General features: G+C 43.2%; 1 protein-coding gene across 4 annotated transcripts in view; it reads right to left on the bottom strand.

Moving 5' to 3' along the window:
- The window catches only part of CDK19 (cyclin dependent kinase 19), a 1,195,971-nt gene that overhangs the window by 36,462 nt on the left and 1,141,936 nt on the right, over positions 1 to 17,573 (bottom strand). For all 4 annotated transcript variants that reach the window (XM_069234609.1, XM_069234610.1, XM_069234608.1 and 1 more), the window contains one exon: positions 16,317 to 16,395. In XM_069234609.1, coding sequence (XP_069090710.1) covers positions 16,317 to 16,395 — 79 coding nt within the window. The remainder of the gene's footprint in view (positions 1 to 16,316; positions 16,396 to 17,573) is intronic.

Genomic DNA, 17,573 nt, shown 5'->3' with positions numbered 1-17,573 from the left:
CACAACATTGCCGCAAGCTCAATTGCAGTTGTGGTGAGTTTTCCGCTGGGCCAGCGGGTGGAAGCGCTGTTTTCACCCGTTGGTCCAGCAGAAAACTCCCAATAGGGCAGCCAGCATACCGCCAGCACTGGCAGTTTGCTGGCTGCAGTGGCTTTGGCAATCTTTAAAAAAGACAGCCAAAACCATAATGAGGGCCATAATGTTCACAAAAACATTTTATTTCAGTCTTATCATTCAGTTCTGATAAGTGCAAAATGTTTGAACTACTTCTTATAACTGGAATTCAATTTTATTTTAAGGGAGTCTGTTCTGTTTTCACTATATAGCACCTGGTACCTTTTCATTTTTGTCCTTATGTTGCTCTTGAGTTAAAATACAATGTTTTGGCTGTGCATGTAGTATTACCCACTTATGTCTTGCCTTAGTGGCATTTGATCATATAAATTACTGTTATTTAAGTCATGTCATGTATTGTCCTAGTTTTATTTGTTTTCAAATAGTTTGTAGGCAGGGAATAAAGCCTTTAATAAAATGCTTACAATTAATGCACTTCAAGAAGGGATATGCCCCAACTTGGCACCAGTAAGTGTTATTTGTTCGTTCCAAGTGTTCCTTGTTTGTTCCACGCTCTGGTTGATTATGATGTTTTTAATATTTCTGTCCCAATTAAAGCCCATTATTGGTTTGTCCGGGAGAGGTCTACTTAAGCCTGTAAATTATTCAATTAGCCTCCAATGTTTAATTGAGATTCTGGCAATTTTCGTTTTTTGATTTGAATATTTTTTCTGAAAAAAGGTCTTTTGATTTTAGTTGCTTCTTATCTGTGTCTCAATAGATCTTCATGCTTATACTGTATAATGCTATGCTTGGCCGTTCCAGTTATCCTCATTAGACAGACTCCTCGTGTAAGTTTACCAATTGTTTTCTTTTCTACTTAAGTGCATTTGTGGGGTTTCAGAACCTACCTTTTAACTTTAAATAGTCGTGAATGTGGAAAATGTTGAAGCAAGCTGTGCAGATAAAAGCTATGTCCATGTAAAAGATTGTCTCATTTAGTATCCTTTGTGAAAAGTATAGTTGACCACTTATCATTTTGTAATGCTACCTTCACATCCAAAAAAAGAACGGTTCTTTTCTTTACAATGTGAGTGAATTTATTCTGATCACCGACCAGGTTCAGTTTCTTACTCTCTAATCACAACTCCTCTCTAGAGCCACACTGTGCTTGTCTTCCAGATAAAGCCTTGCGATTGGAAGACTTATCATCAACAAATTCTACATTTCGTCATAGTGTTGTCATACAGTATGTTATGCTATATGGTTTGTAAAACACAACAAATACCCCAAAGGGCATCCTGGCACTACAGGAGAAACAGCTGCAGGCCAATGATACACTAAAATGAAAAAGGGCTCCTTGAAAGTGATTAGACAGTACACATTGCCAGGAGAAGATGGCAGAGAAGTGCAGTGCTTTGCTGCGAGGTACACGGAGCATCCACTCACATGGTTCCTTTAGGTCTTGGAAAAGAAGAACAGAGAGTGTAGGAGAGACAGTATGCTTGAAATCTCCTCATGCGGTAAACAGGACGTGAATTATTGACCTCCTGTGTGGACCACGCAGAGCACTTTAAATATAGAGCGCTACCTGATAGGGAGCTACTGGAGTTCCCTCAGATGAGATGTCACTGTGGTGGCAGGTTAAGAACCTACATGGCACTTGTGATTTGCACTATTTGGAAACTGCAGGTGATATACTCCGGAATTCTCAAATAAAGGGAGTGGTTATATGCTAGTCGCAAGAAGAGAATGAACAACAGTTTTTCTGGACGCTTCAGGAAGGAGCAGAACGATTTTCCTGAGCATTCTCGGGGAAGAAAAGCAGTACCCAACTGTCTGGCTGACTTGCTTGGTTCAAAGAATCTTCCTGCTATGATAATGCCCAGGTTTAGGGCTATGTCTGAAGGTGTAGTTGGGGCTCAGAGTTCAGATGTCCCCTTAAATGGGGACTATTCAACCTTGGGAGTACTAGATAGTAAGGTTTGGTTTGTCACTGCTGAGTTTGAGGCCGTGATCTTTCATTTAGGAAGTCACTGCTCTCATACAAGAACGAAAGTTGCATAACCAGCTAGGCACTGGTCTCAGTCAAAAACACTGCTTAGCAGCACCTGCCACACTGTTCAATGTGATCCATACTAGTTCAGCAGAATTGTTTTGGTAGTGAGAGTGGGTCACTTAAATTAAGTAACCTGAAGGCACATGTCTATCAACTTGTAATATTCTCTTAATAGTGCAGTGGTTGGGACATGAATGTTCCGCAAATGATGAAAGGGACTGTCCCCCTCCTTAGAGCACCTGACTGCACGTGAAACTGAATCCTGACCTCATGTTTGGTCCTGGCTTCCCACTAATCTAGAATGTGCACGGAGGCCTAGGTCTGTCCTTAGTAATGCAAGGTCCAGAGCCGGTCCTGTGACCTCGGGAAGTACAAAAAGCAGTGTGACACAGGACTACTGCCCATACCTTAGGTAAGTTGAGCCGAGTTTTTGTAAATCTTTAGTAAGACCAGACATTTTTTGTGTACAGTTCTGCTTTAATGTAAACACTACCTTGCACTGATATTCTGTGTGTTTGTGTGTGTCGGATACATGTATGTGCAGTCAGTGTGTAGCACATGTATAGCTGTAGAACTCTGTGTGTTGTAAAAGTCTGGGTACTGCGACTAGTGAGATTTATTTTGGATGGGCCCTTATTTAGCATGGGGCAGATGAAGGCTATAAGCAGCTTCCCAGTCAGTGGAAGTGAACAGCCTGCATTTCTGGCACTGTAGGGTGGAGACAGAGATGCTAAATTGTGGGAATAATGGAGACAGGGCTGCCCTTAGAAGTTCAATGTGGACCTTGTTAGCAAATTATTAGTGCTTCTCAACCACTTCCATTTGGTATATGGTTGGGGTAAAGAGTGAGCTTTGGTTTCTGTGCCCAAGGTGAGGAAGTTTCATGGCAGGGCCTACCCTTCTCTCTGTCCCTTATTACTGTTTCTGCAAGGTTGATGGCAGCTAGGTGCAGAGATCTCAAATTTTATGATCCTGTTATTTTGTACACTTCTGCGTACAGTCCGCATAATTGCTAGCTGCTGTCAAAAGCCATCACCCTGCAGACATGCTGTGTCTGAGAATCAGCCAGAAAATTATATTTGACAGAGAACAAACCCTAATCACTTCTAAAACCTTAGACAGAAGATCCACATGCCCGTCTATAAAATGAGGATAGAAGTGGGATGCAAAGCACCCCAATATTTTCTAGTCCCAAGTTCTTCTTGACCAGCTCTGCACACTTCTGTGTGATCAGGGCTGGTGTCTGTATGGCAGCCAGTCTCCCAGAGGTGCCAGGACAACACCAGAAATTTGCACTTTCTCCTGGAAATTTAAGGGTCTACCTAGACCCTAGAAACCTGAATTCCTGTTGAGAGGGAAGAAGAGAGCCTAGTCCACCAGGAGAAGAGACTGTCTAGGAGGAAAAACCTAGTGTGATTCTGGCATGAGGAACACCCAGAGAAAGTGGACTTCTAAAGAAAGTAACATCAGAGTCGACACATGCTGTGAAAGGATCCCCTGGCCAACTCAAGAGCTTCTTGCTGTGAAATGAAGCAAGAATTGTAAGTGCCAATATTCATCATGTTGTTCAGCATACTGCCATGGGTCTGAGAGACTGGTACTGCCACTGCCAGCGTCAGTGTAGGCAGTGACAGCTCCTCCGTTTGGGCGGAGAAGCATCACCCCCCCGCCAGCAGCTGCAAAACCTTTTAAAGAAAACGATAATAAACTATGTTTTCTTTGAAAGTGGTGGAGCCACAGGAGTGATGTGCACTGAGGGGGAGTGCTCAGCACACCTCCTTCACAGAGCATGTGTATTTGGCGGGCCGTCTCAGGAAACTACAGTATTGGAGAGAGAGTTCTGAAAGGGATGTAACACCTACCTGAAGCTTGCAAATACGATTAAACCCTGAAATTGAGAAACCTACTGATGTGGGTAGTATTTTGTTTGCTGTGACATATAATACTTACCTTTAGCTAAAAGATAAGTACTGGAATGGATAGTACATTATTGTATGTGTTGGTTGACTGCTAAGTTCTTTGGTCTTGTAACCCATATTACAACCCTTAGAAGACTGACTACTTGCCCTCGCTACCCAGAGAGACAAGTGCAGAAAAGGTGTTTTTGGCCTAGTTTTAGAGCCATAGTAGAATGAACACCAGACATAAACTACCTGAACTACAGTGTTGGGGCCCGGTAGCCTGTCTGCCCTGTGGTTCTCGAATGAGGTCTAACAGTGGTGGTAAAAATCTAATGCTAAGCCATGTTATTGGTAACTATTTTGTAGTTACCTCTTCTGTTCACATTCTTACTATGCCATCTTTCCATCTTGTTATGGGTGGCAGTTACTAACAAGTTACTTATGCCAGCTATACACTTTTGAGGACCCTCGACCCACCTGTATAATGCAACAACGAAGCCTGACACAACTGCAAGAGATGCCTCAGAATTTCATCAATATATTTAGGATCTTAGGACCAGAAGTAGCAATTTCCGATTTTGCGAATCGGAAATTGCGAGTCGGTGCGACTCGCAATTTCCGATTCGTAAAATCGGATGGAGTACGGTGTCTCAGACACCGGCTGCGAGTCGCTATGGGGTCGCAAAGACCCACCTCATTAATATTAATGAGGTGGGTCGCATTTTGCGACCCCAAAGCGAGTCCCTGCACTCACAGGGATGGTGGCCTGCTGAAGTCAGCAGACCTCCATGTCTGTGACTGCTTTTTAAATAAATCAGTATTTTTTTTATTTTGCTGCCCATTTTCCTTAAAGGAAAACGAGTTGCAAAATAAAAAAAATAACGAAACCTTTTGGTTTCGGTTTTTCAGAGCAGGCAGTGGTCCATTGGACCACTGCCTGCTCTGAAAAACCCTTATTGGCAACATTCACAAAGGGGAAGGGGTCCCATGGGGACCCCTTCCCTTTTGCGAATGGGTTACCACCAGTGTGACACTGGTGGTAACTGCGAATTGCTTTGCGACCGCATTCGCGGTCACAAAGCAATTTAGCATAGCGATGCGAGTCGCAAATAGGAAGGGAACACCCCTTCCTATTTGCGAGTCGCATTCACAATTTGCGAGTCGGTACCGACTCGCAAATTGTGAATGTGCATCGCAAAAGGCTTTTTGCATGCGCAAACTGCGATTTTCGCAGTTTGCACCATGCAAACAGCCTTCTACATCTGGCCCTTTATGTACTTTAGAAGTGAACAAGTCCAGCCCAATATGTGTCACAGTTCCTCAGTCTCACAGTTCATTTTCAAACTGATCATCCAGTAGCCCAGACCAGATAATTAGTCACTCTGCCCCTTCTTTGACTGTCATTCTTTGTCTAAAGACTGATACAGATAATATACATTATAAGCTCTTTTACAAAACCTACACAGTTTTGTGCCTCAGTGCAGATCTGTTAGACCTATTAGCTTAAGGGTAGTATGCATCCAAACATTTTGCTTTACTCCTCCATTTTTGCTGATCTTGTATTTGTTGGCCTTATGGACTGTGTGCACTTTGCCACAGCTATCCAGTGCTAAAGTGTCTATGTTCTCGCCTTTAAACATGGTGAAATTGGCTTACATACAATTGGCACATTTAATTTACTTGTAAGTCCTTAGTAAGGTGGACCTACATGTACTCAGGACCTATAAATTAATTGCTACTATTGGGCCAGCAGCACTCATTGTGCCATCCACTGCAGTAGCCTTTTCAAACATGTTTCAGGCTTGTCACTGCAGCTTTAGTGTGGTTTTAAACCGCCATCTCGACTTGACAATTAAACCTTTCACCCAGCCTAAAACTTTGTTTTTAATATATATATGTCACCACCTACGGTAGGCCCCAAACAGCCCATAGGCCAGGGTGCAGTATATTTAAAAAGTTGGACATGAACTTTTAACTTTTACATGTCCTGGTAGTGAAAAACTCTTAAAATTGTATTTCACTATTAAAAGACCAGCCTCTCCCATAGGAAAACGTTGGGTTGCCTTATTACATTTAATAAGTGTTAACTTTCGATTGGAAGCAAGTAGGAATATCGAGTTTGGTGCCTAAAGAATTGTAATTCAAAACGCTCTTTAATAGTAAAGTCATATTTTAAGCCCCAATTCTGAAAACACCACTATTAGAAAGTGGGAATTTTATTGTCCTAACCATTTGGTGCCTGCAGCCTGTTTCCTGTGTCACATGACTAGGTGTAGCTGACAACTGATATTTGTATACTGCTCCCAGACAGTGAGACAAAGGAGCACTGGTGTTGGCTGGATGGGCCATCTCTTACTTGATGGGGGAAGGAGCTGTCACCTACTACACTTGTACATCGCAAAGGCTCTGCCTGAGCACACTCACAATGGGTTTGATACTAGTCTGTTGTGACCCCAGAGAAGATGGGGCCAGAGCAGGGAGGCAGGGAATTCCAAACACCTATGGAGGTGGTATATTACAGAACCTTCTCCTACTTCAAAGTGGGCACCAGGTATACATAATGGATCTTCAGATCCAACTCTTTAGTACAACCCTGGACCAGTGGAGGACTCAGAAGGACTTCTGTGTTGCTCTACAAAAAGAACTGGTACTCTGTTGCTCTGCTGCCTGAGTAAAAGGACTGGACTTGCATTTGAACCCAGGAGCACCAGAGACCCTGGGAAGTGGGCCTGAAGTTGCTCTGTCAGCCCAGCTGTGGTCGTGAAGTCGGAACCTACGCAGCGCAGCGCATCGCCTTGTAGCCCCGCATTGGGCCTGCTGAAGTGCAAAGAATCCCTGACGCCAGATCTTGCATCAAAGCTGTACAATGCATCATCAATGCAGGCTTTGCATCGCAAGCACTCATCATCAACAGCATCCTCAACAATGACGTATGACTCCGCATCACAGCCCCACCACATCTTCGAAACCACAGGTGTGCAATGCATCTTTGCTGCAGGACTTCACATTGCAAGCCCCTCGTCAACAGCATCCTGGATGACTACACAGGACTTAGCACTGCAGCTTCTTAGAACCACTACTGAGCAACTCAAACAAGAAAAGGGATCTCACAGAGCTCAGCAATCAGAATCTAATGTACTTTGTTCAGCGGGTCTACTTTGAGGCCTGATGTACAAAAATTAGGAATTGCAATTTCTAAATTACGATTCTTACTGAATCACAATTCGGAAATCACAATTCCTAATGTACTAAAGACTTATTTTTAACATAGCTACTCCTAATGGGTTCGCAAATTGACCTACTTTATGAATATTAAGATGGCATGTCGCAATTTTTTACCCACTAGGAATCAAAGCAATCACAGGGATGGTGACCTGCTGGATTCTGCAGGCCACCATGTCTTTGATTGCTTTTACACAAAGCATTTTTTTCTTTTAAATGCAGCCTGTTTTTGAGTGTGTTTCAAAAGAAAAAAAATGACACGTTTAAAATTCATTTTGTAAGGCTAGGCAGTGGTCGGTGGAACAACTGCCTGCTTTTAAAAATATTTTTTTATAATTTTTATATTCCCATGGGGACCCCTTCTCATTTGCGAATAGGTTACCACCAACTTTGAATTGCTGGCAAAATATTAAGGTTTTGCGACTTGAATTTGGTCGCAAAACATTAATACATACAATGGTAAATCGGTATTTGGGAGGTACGCCCCTAACACACCTCGTCTAAATACCAAATCGCAAACACAAATTGCGATTCAGTAACAACAGCACTCTGAATAGCAATTTGCCTTCTGTACATTTCAAAGAGTATTTCTGCAGTAAAAAAACAGCCTGATTCTGTAAATCAGGTTGTTTGTGTCCTCAAAAACGCTTGCTACATCTGGCCCTTGGTCCCGGTATCCGGGCCATGCTCCATCGCAGTCGTCCTGAACTTGTGACTTTGTCCTGGTGTGGCACGATCAGATAACCACCATTGTCACTTTGTGCTTTGTGTGAGGAAACATAATCTGAGTTATTTCATGAATTTGGACCACTAGCAACACACTTGGATGTATTAACCAGGATGGTGCTATTTCAGCTAATCCAGATATTGTCCCAAAGCTGGACTGAATTTGAGGTTTGAAAGAATGCATCGTTGGCTACAGTTTCACACGATTAACTGTGGAAAACTCAGAAGGTGGATTTGGTATGTTGTGAAATTCAGTTTCCTGAAACCTTATAATAATTTCTCAACTTTTCTAAAGACGAGAAGCATATGTCAAATGGAATTTGCTGTATTCTAAACTTGGTGGGCTGCTTTATCCACCATATATAGTGATATGTTACTCTAGATCAATATACACAGAGATATTTTAAATGGTTTAAAATTATGTCATTATAGTCATCTCGTCCAATAGAATTGCAAATGGCACCCTTATTGCATTCACACTGTTTAAAGAAAGACCACCAAAACGTTAAAGAAGTTTTCTGTCATCCCACTTTACATGATTATATCGCCATCAACTGTTGATTAGAAATTGTATCCCCATTCTGTCCAGGAATGAGCTAGGACACCCCATACACAAAAAAAACTGATTCACTAATTAAGATGGACACAAAAAACCGGCATGCATGGCACTGGGTTTAACATGAATCTGCACAAATTCAAGAACAACATTTAGGCTTGACTACCTTGAGACATGCAAGTGAAAATGGTCGCCTGAGTAGCTTTGTGCATGCAGTAGATGTGGGAGTGCTGTACAACAACTGTGATGTCATTTCCAGAGTGAAAAGTGTGTGACTACTCACATATGTACGCCTATAGGCAATCACAAGCTTACAAAGCTGAGCATGTTTTGTAATGCTTATATGGCCATCTCTTGCTTGGGGTTCACTACTGCGGATTTCTGCATACCCAAGGCAGAGAAATATGCAGTAGTAAAACCATTTAGACCTGCAAAGAATCCTTTTATGAATGCCTGGCATGTGCAAATGATGTATTTTTGGCTGCAAATGTATGTTTGCTACAGATCGGAGGGGTGTGACATCCCTTAATCTGCCACTCTTCCATGTCTGCAAGGTCTGTAATTACCTTGGGATCCTAGTGACAATCAGCCCTTATGCCATGGGGCACTTCTCTCACTTCAAAGCTCTAGTGTCAAATGGACTTTTCCAACTCTTGGTGTGGGGTGATCGGGGGTAAGTCATTCTTGATTGGCCACCCGGGGGGAGGAATTCTTGCGTAATTTTGAGCCCTGGTGCAGTGGCTCGCGGGTGGGGAATTTATGCACCAGCCAACTAGGCACAAGGAAAATACAGAGATGGGTTTGTGCCCTAGAGAGTCTGTCACTAGAGTGTCCGCTGCCCATTTCAAAATTCTCATTTGTCATTTGGACTTTTTCCCTGCTCACTGCGGGGGAGGCTTCTAGGAAGGAAAACTCATATCAATTCCACAGTGCAAAGGATGTCTCTGGATACTTTATACCAAAGAGGTGGGCCCTTCCCCGTTTGATCAACATAGTGGATCTGCATTTGAAGGCAAAAGACCGGTGATGGCCCTGGTGCTGTTGGTCATGCACTTGTTCTCACAATAAACAGCAGCATCCAGTGATATACTGGTTGGTGATGCATAGTGCCAGGGGAAAATTTACATCAGACTGTTCAAGAAAATTCAAAAGGTTGATAAATGAAGCAAGTCTGCTGACTTCCCAATCATTTGAGCATTTTGGGTAAGCCTCTGGTGTGGGCACCAGAAATGTGCCTATATCCAAGTGACAGGACATCAGCTCAATTTGCTTCACGCTACATAGATAGCCAAGGTCAGGGAGGTCACATTTCCTGCTCTTAGGTCAAATCATTTGTGACCTGAAATAAGTGTATTTCCAAAAAAAGGACAAAATACTGTTTGGGGATTCACAGCAATTTTTGTACAATTGGTCACAACTAGAGCCAGTGTTGACCACTGACCACTAAATGTGAATTTTGTCACAAATTTTTGCCAGCAACTGGACACAAAGACCTCACCTTTAAAATGTCTTCTAAACTCTAAACAGTTGTCAACAGAGTTACCAGTCTATTGTAAAAATACATATCAGTTACCCTTGTAAGGCTGCCTTTAAATACTATCCACGTATAATATTACAATTTCAGTACAACTTAAGTTCCAGATTTTCAACAGATTTTATCCGCAAAATCTGGGGAAGACTCAACAAACATGTAAAGTGGACACACTTTAGTGAGTCTGCTCTTTTTAGTCTGCAGCACTTTGAACTTTGGTATTGCTGAGCAATGTCAAATGTCAAAATCATGATAGGACAAGATGCATCTGATTACGTATGTTACCATTACAGCTAATACGTCACAAGGTCCAACACACTACACATGCTGCCCACCCAATGCAACATCAGACTCACACTGCCTCTAGTTTATGGAGGCCAGAGGCCTGGAGATCCTGAGATTGTGGAGAACGTATGTGGCAGGCGGCTCATCAGAGAACATACGGCAGGACATCTGGGTCAGACTGGAGTATAGAGTGGAGAATGAAGTTGTGCAGGCAAGTGGTGTAAAGAATATCCTCTTTATTAATAGTAGCCTAGAAGTCCCCTGTTGCTGACAGTGATTCTGGGTGAGGGAAATGACGAGGTTTACTACTTTGCGGAATACCATGCTGGAATCAGATGTACTGCTCCGATTCTCGCATGCTTTTCCCTCTGTATTTCACCTTTAGTTTTGGCTGCTGGCTGTTAGGTGAAATCCTTGAGCGAAACACCAGCAAAACGTTCACATTAACAGTCCCTTGGGAATTATTGCCAAGTTGTAATGATGGCCTCAAAGTAATGAATGTTGCTAACAGGAGGATGTTTTTTTTGTATTGCATGTTTTGACTCCGTTGTGAGTCTGTTTCAAAATAGGCAAATTGTGTGTATGTCTGCAATGGAGTCACAATAGCTGAGATTATCACAATGCTTGCCGCTTTATATTCTGAAACAAGGCAGAGAGCCAAACAAAAATAAAATATATAACCGACCTCTGTTGTTCACACACTCCTCCAACAGATCCCTTTGCCCACTGCTTAGATAAGGGACCTATCAGCGAGTGTTCGTCTTTAAAACAAGCCCAACACTCCCAAAGTTAAAGAGTAAATAAAAACAGATTCACAGAAGTTAGCTCTGCTCTCAGCAGCACAGCTCTGCCAGCAAGGTCAGTTCAGTGCCATCAGTCGCTCTGTGTCATAAGGAGACAGTCTGTTCTTGTTGCTCCCTGATTTGCAGGTCTTATAGGCCAACATATTTTTCATATACGTGAAATAGCAAATATAATGAGTGTGGATAACACCAACAATACCCATATTTCGTCAAGAGAGTAGTGGTTAATGATAACTGGGCCGGCTGTGCTATGTCACTCCCGTCGTTAACTGAGAGACTGAATTGTACTGAATATGAATATTTTAGATGTAAAATTCAGGATGTGTCATGCTTGACTAAACTGATGTAATTTCTGTGAGGTAAAGTTGACAGCAATTATGTTGATTTGCATGTATATAATGGTGGAGAGGTCGGGGTAGCTTTTTTAAAAGAAGGTAGAGTTGTAGGACCCACGATGGGGGTCGGGTAGTTTTAAGGGGGAAGTGACAGTTTTTAGGAGTTGGGGTCATTGTTAGGGCTGAGGTTGGGGAGGCTTGGGTTGAGGTAGTTTTTAGAACGGGGCCAGAGAGCAGAGAGAGGAACAGGAAGGACTGGGAGAGGTAAGTGGGGCAGGGTTTAGGGGTTGTAGTTTTTAGGGGTGGGGGAGATTTTAGGGCTCATCGGGTATTTTTTTTTAAAAACGGACAGGGTTTAGGGATCAGGGCGGGAGGGGTTGGGGTAGTTTTAAGGGCTAGGGCTGGGTTGCAGGGCTCAGGGCGGCAAGAGAATGGGCCGTTTTCAGTGATGGGGGTCAGTTTTAGGGCTGATGACGGGGGCTGGGGTCGGGGTTGGTTTTACAAAGGGGCAGGGTTTTAGGCCTCAGGGTGTGGGGAAGGTATAGTTTTAAGGGCAGGGAGAGTCGGTTGTAGGGCTCAGGGTGTCAGGGTAGTTTTAGGGACATGGGTGAAGGAATGACATGCTTTGGCTACGTTTCTGGGGTCAAGCCTCTATGAGCACTGAAGAGGGTTATTGACAGTATCAGAGACACAGCTGCACGTTCACAGTATTAGTAACTCACTCAATGACAAATGCACAGCTAAATAACCCTCCCTTCCATTGCCGCCATCAATAATATTTTTAGTTGCCTGTTTCCTCTGATCTCTCCTGGTCTTAAACCTTGCAAGCACCACAATTCTCTGCTTTGTCTTGTGGGATGCCTAGCCGACCATGCAATACACCCACACACTCAATTTGATTGACAATGCTTGGCTTGCAACATGGGCAAAGACCAGCCCCCATGTTGAACGGCTGCGCTGGAGGCCCACCACATGCTAGCAGTTAGCCGGAGAGGCTGAGCGTGAGGCAAAGCCCAGCAGCAAATGTGCCTGATTGACATCGCTACCTGCACAGGTAAGTGTGTCCCCGGGATCCTTAAGGAACCCATGTCCAAACCTCTGTTTCATGTCCTGATGAACAGCCACACTGGAGGCCCACCACATGCTAGCAGTTAGCCGTAGAGGCTGAGTGTGAGGCAAAGCCCGGCAGCAAATGTGCCTGATTGACATCGCTACCTGCACGGGTAAGTGTGTCCCAGGGATCCATAAGGAACCCATAACCAAGCCTCTGCTTAATGTCCAGTCCATTTTTTATGGAAGTATCTGAACTACAGCACGGTTACGTACTCTGATCCACAATCTGGCATGGTCTGCACTTCATAAAATATTGATGTTAAATGTTCTACACCCTGATGGGCCGCCAAGGATCGAAGTCCTCTCGTACATGCATGTGTATTGTGTCCTCTTTGTGTTCCTCCTACCAGTTGTGTAACAGAAAATAATGCTCCCCCTTACAGAATTTGATTAAGGGCCCCCAGAGTATCCCATATCTCACAGACACACATTGGCCTTGAACTGAATGGGGGCCCACTTAAGGGTTGGCGTCTCTTTGAAGGGGTTGCTCCCACGTGCCGCAGGGGCTGCATGGCTTTTGGTAGCCCCTGCCTCCTCCCTTTAAAGAACTATCTTGAATTTGAGGGTTCTTCTAAAGGGGGACATACACTACATAGACAGAGTGGGGAAAGGGAGGAACCGGATAATAACGTATCTGAAATAAAAATTGTTATTCATTAGTACGAAGAGTAAGGCATGGTGAGACAGCACAGTTACATGAAAATATAGCCCTGCCGTGTCAGAGGCAAACAGAAATAATCAAGGTTATCAGGTTATACGAAGTGAACATGAATGCCGAGGATGCCATGTAAAGTAGACAATACATGGGATTGATTAAAGCAAAAAGGGTGTAACGGAGGTCATAGGAGGAGTTAAAAACTAGTGGCAGTATGGAGATTTATTTGTGTGGCAAGTACTTTTTAAATAAATTACGTGATTACAATAACGTGGTTATGTCTGCTCATGCAAAGTCGCTTTGTTTTGACTCATGAAGTGCGCACGATTCGTGCTGAAAGTCCGAAAACCATGACAAAAAAATACCCGGAGTTCGGCACGAAGAGTGTCTACACGTTGAAATCAGGACTTTCACAAGAAGTTTTATGCAAATGTTAGTTATACTGACTCACCCGCGAGATAAAGATAAGCATGATAAAGAGTGCTTTAAATGGGTAGGCATTGTTCAGTACTGAGTACCTGCACTTCTTTCATGTAAAAGGGAGCGCACCTGCACTTCTCAGCACTACTGCAATATATTTCTTGTGAGAGTACCAGCACTTCTCAGCAGCAAACAGGCACTTCTGTGTTTCTATATAAACTACTGGTGATAACCACTCCCACAGAGAATTCTTATGAGTTACATAGGCAACATGATTTCAGAGTACTGAGAAGAAAAAGCTAAGCAAGGAATGCTCTCACACAGAACAAGCATTGGCAAAGCCAATAGTTTCGCCTTTGTTTTTTTGTTTCACATTCTATGTTACAATCTAACTGAATTATAAATATTAGAAAAAGGTTATAATAATGTTTGTTTTCAATTTGATAAACCGTTAAAAGTTGTTTGTTAATTCAACATACATCACAACATAAACAACTGAGAACGATTCATGAAAGTTAAAACAAGCATTTATTATAACCTTTTTGCAATATTTAAAATTGAGTTGAGATTGTGAGAGGCTGTGGTGCAGTGTTAGACAGAACACTGCACGTTGTGGGGAATGTACACACAAAGGCAGTTCACATATTGCAAAGCAACATAATGCACACATTAGGTTGTGAGTTGTTCCAAATGTTTGCGTGTTAGGATAATGAAAAGTTAACCAGTGTTGGAGATTAGGAAACAATCAGTAGAATCCCATTAGTGTGACACAAGTCGTGCAAGTCATATTTACTTGCTCTGTTCTGAATATGCCAGTGAAACTCAGGGGTTGTTCCCAACTGAATGCTTCATGGGGACAGGGGACGAGAGAGAGAGGAGAGCGTCACTCCCTCTGTGACTCACATTCGTGTTAGACCGGTTCCATGCCCTACGTAAGCACAGACAACGCCAAGGGAGCTGCATCTTACAAACTAAAAGATGCTTTAGAAACCCTCAGGTGGGTGCACCACTCCACTCTCAGCAGTCTCCAATGCCCCCTGACTGGAACTGTCGCGCGCCCAGCCCTTAAGCACACTCCATACAACCCACTTTTTCCACTTACCTTCCCCTGAGGTCCCTTCTGTCAGACGTTAGTGAGGCTGCATTTATCTTATTGCATTATGTGGACACAGATCGAGTTATTGATTTGATAAATGTTATGTACTGATGGAAATCTACTGTGTTGCTGTCTTCGGTGGGCCTCTGTACGTATTATCTTGGCCTTTCCTTGACAGTCTCCCTGTCCCGGTGTGACAGGATATACTCTCTTGCATCTCTGCTGCCATGCACGTGGTCAGCTCTCCACAAGAAGCTGAGCTGTCGCTGGTGCAGCAGCTGCAGCAACACAGGGGCCGAGAGTGAGAGAGAGAGGAAGAAAAACCTAAAAACGGCAAGCCCGATGTGAAAAACACCCCATATTTCGAGTGCAGACATTCAGTGTTGGCTGATATGCTCCGGCACTGCTCCTTTCAAACAAACACACAAAGTGGTGGCTCCTGCTTGTAGTTTTGGAGGGCCTGAGCTTTTGTAGTACCCTACGTGCTTCTATAAATCCTAAGCAAAAATAGCATCAGCATGCTGAGTAAAGTAACCTCCTTTCTAGAGGAGGCACCATTTATTGTTAAGCACTTCTTCATTTGAGGTGGTGTTTGCTTGTATGGGGCAAAAATTGTTTGTATGAAAGGGCCGGCAATTAAGTTTCTGCACCAGGCATTTACTGTAGTAAAAACAGAAACTTGGTAAAGGCATTTTGATGAAGCAGATGCATGAGTAAGTTGAAGAGGCAGGAAGTGGCTCTAAACAGAGTAAACTGGGCGGAGATGGCTTTAGGATTAACCTGCTTAAGTATTCAATACTCACTCTTCTATATGCAGCAGTTATGTATTTCAAAACAGAGTTGTAGGCATCAGCACACTTCATTTACAGGCCAAATGTCAGTGGTGAGGGGATGTTATTGTTTCTGATTTTGCCTCGTTATGGTTATATACTTATCCGCTCTTTACAAAACGAATTCTGTGTCTGCTTGTACTGCTAGAGGGCCCAAGCTGGCGAAACCTAAAAACAGTTAAATGTCGGCATCTCACACACAAGTCTCCTCTGCGTTGGCTTGCATGCCCAAACAACATACTGTCACGGAGCACGAAGTAAAAGCAGACAAAGAAGTACCTTCAGGGTGGTGCCACAGAGGACGGACACTAGCTAGTGTCCAATTAGAAGTGACTGGAAGGAGTACTTGGTCCACAGGCAACCCGATGGTGAAGAAGACAACAGGGAGTGAAGCAGGACAAAGTGCACAGGGTGTGCTGACCAATCAGAAGCAGGTAAACCGGAGCGACGTTGGACTAAGCCAATGGTAGGTTCAGGTAATTATGGGCTGGTTTCAAGCCCCTTTTAACTTTTTTTCACTAACAAAAGATTTCACAAGCTTGCGCGCATTGGAATTTGGCAACACCAGTGACAAGCTCATAAGAAAAACTTTGGCCCCTGCAATTACTATTATTCTTTTTTTACCATCCAAGCATTGCATCTACCTGCTGGATTTGGTGTGGGGGATTTGAGGGCTGAGCCTTCATAGGATCACAAGTGCTCAATGTGCCTGAGCATTTTCTCTTCTTACCTTGTCAGCCTTCTCTTCGGGCTCATCTTCATTGAGGAACTCTCGCTTGGGATAGGGGATTTGGCAGCCTGCAAACACACTGGAAAAACACAAACAGTAAACAAAATAAGAAGTTCCAGCCTGGAGGTGCATTTGACATCTGCTAAAACAACCTCTGAAATATTTAATTCCAGCATCTCGGCCTCTAGTTTAGTCTCTAGCACCATCTTTGAAAGTTGTGTCAAACTCAATTATTCCAATGAGAAATCACAGTGCGGCATGACACAGCATTTTCACACACACTGCTGAATGCTCCTGAACACATGTACATGCCTTTTTACCCACCAAGTTAGGACAATCATTAAAACACTTGCAGGCAGATGGTGGAGAAGGATTAATTTAGCAGCTTACAGGAAAGAGGCTGCATGGCACCTGATGATTTTAATCAACCTTTACTCACAGTTTAAGTAAATGTCAGTGCTTATTAATGACATTGTTTATAAACATCTAAAACGCAATGTTGACTATGTTGCATAGCACCCTAGTCCACACTGATTCCAGCTACTGTAATGAGCAAGGTGACCTTGAATATTAAGTGACAAATAAAAAGGAAGAGGAGTTGACCATGCTCCTCAGCCTGGAAGCCCCCAAAGTCCATAAAGCGCCTGCTGTTACGAGGTACACCTGACCTCGCAAAAACTCTTGTAAGTCCATCACACATCAAATACTTCCTTTCCCTTGGATACCTCTGTTTTTCTTCAGCTTAGATTCTAAATCAATCTAAGTGCATCCTCCAGGAACCATGACAATGGCTTTAATTTAATATTTTTTTATTTTAAAATCTTGTAATATTGCAGGCCTGACAAGACATCTTGGCACTGTTGTGGCAGAAAAGTGGACCCGCCTCTCCCATAAATGTAAGTGGCGTGTGTGAGTGCTGCTTGAAAACATGATGAGTGAGGTGCCCCAAGCCTGTGGTTCTCTTCTACAAATGTAGCTCTGGAAGCTTTAGTGTGCTTCATAAAGGTTAGTGGCAGCTGGAGTTGCTACTTGCCATTCCCTTCAAGTCCCCCTGAATTGCTCTCCAGCCTCTTCCCACATCAGCCATTGTAAATCTAAATGTATGTGTCTGGTTTGGATTTGCAAAATTTTGAATAGAGGAAGAAGGCTTCTTGTGGTCACATTTTCTGGATGAAGCTAGTTCCAGCAATTAGTCCTAATGCCTGAAAGAACAACACCTGAGCAAAGTAATACAACCATACCCCACATTCTCTGACT

Source organism: Pleurodeles waltl, chromosome 5, assembly GCF_031143425.1.
Source record: "Pleurodeles waltl isolate 20211129_DDA chromosome 5, aPleWal1.hap1.20221129, whole genome shotgun sequence".
In the NCBI taxonomy this organism is placed as follows: Eukaryota; Metazoa; Chordata; class Amphibia; order Caudata; family Salamandridae; genus Pleurodeles; species Pleurodeles waltl.
This window is presented reverse-complemented; position numbering and strand designations above follow the sequence as displayed.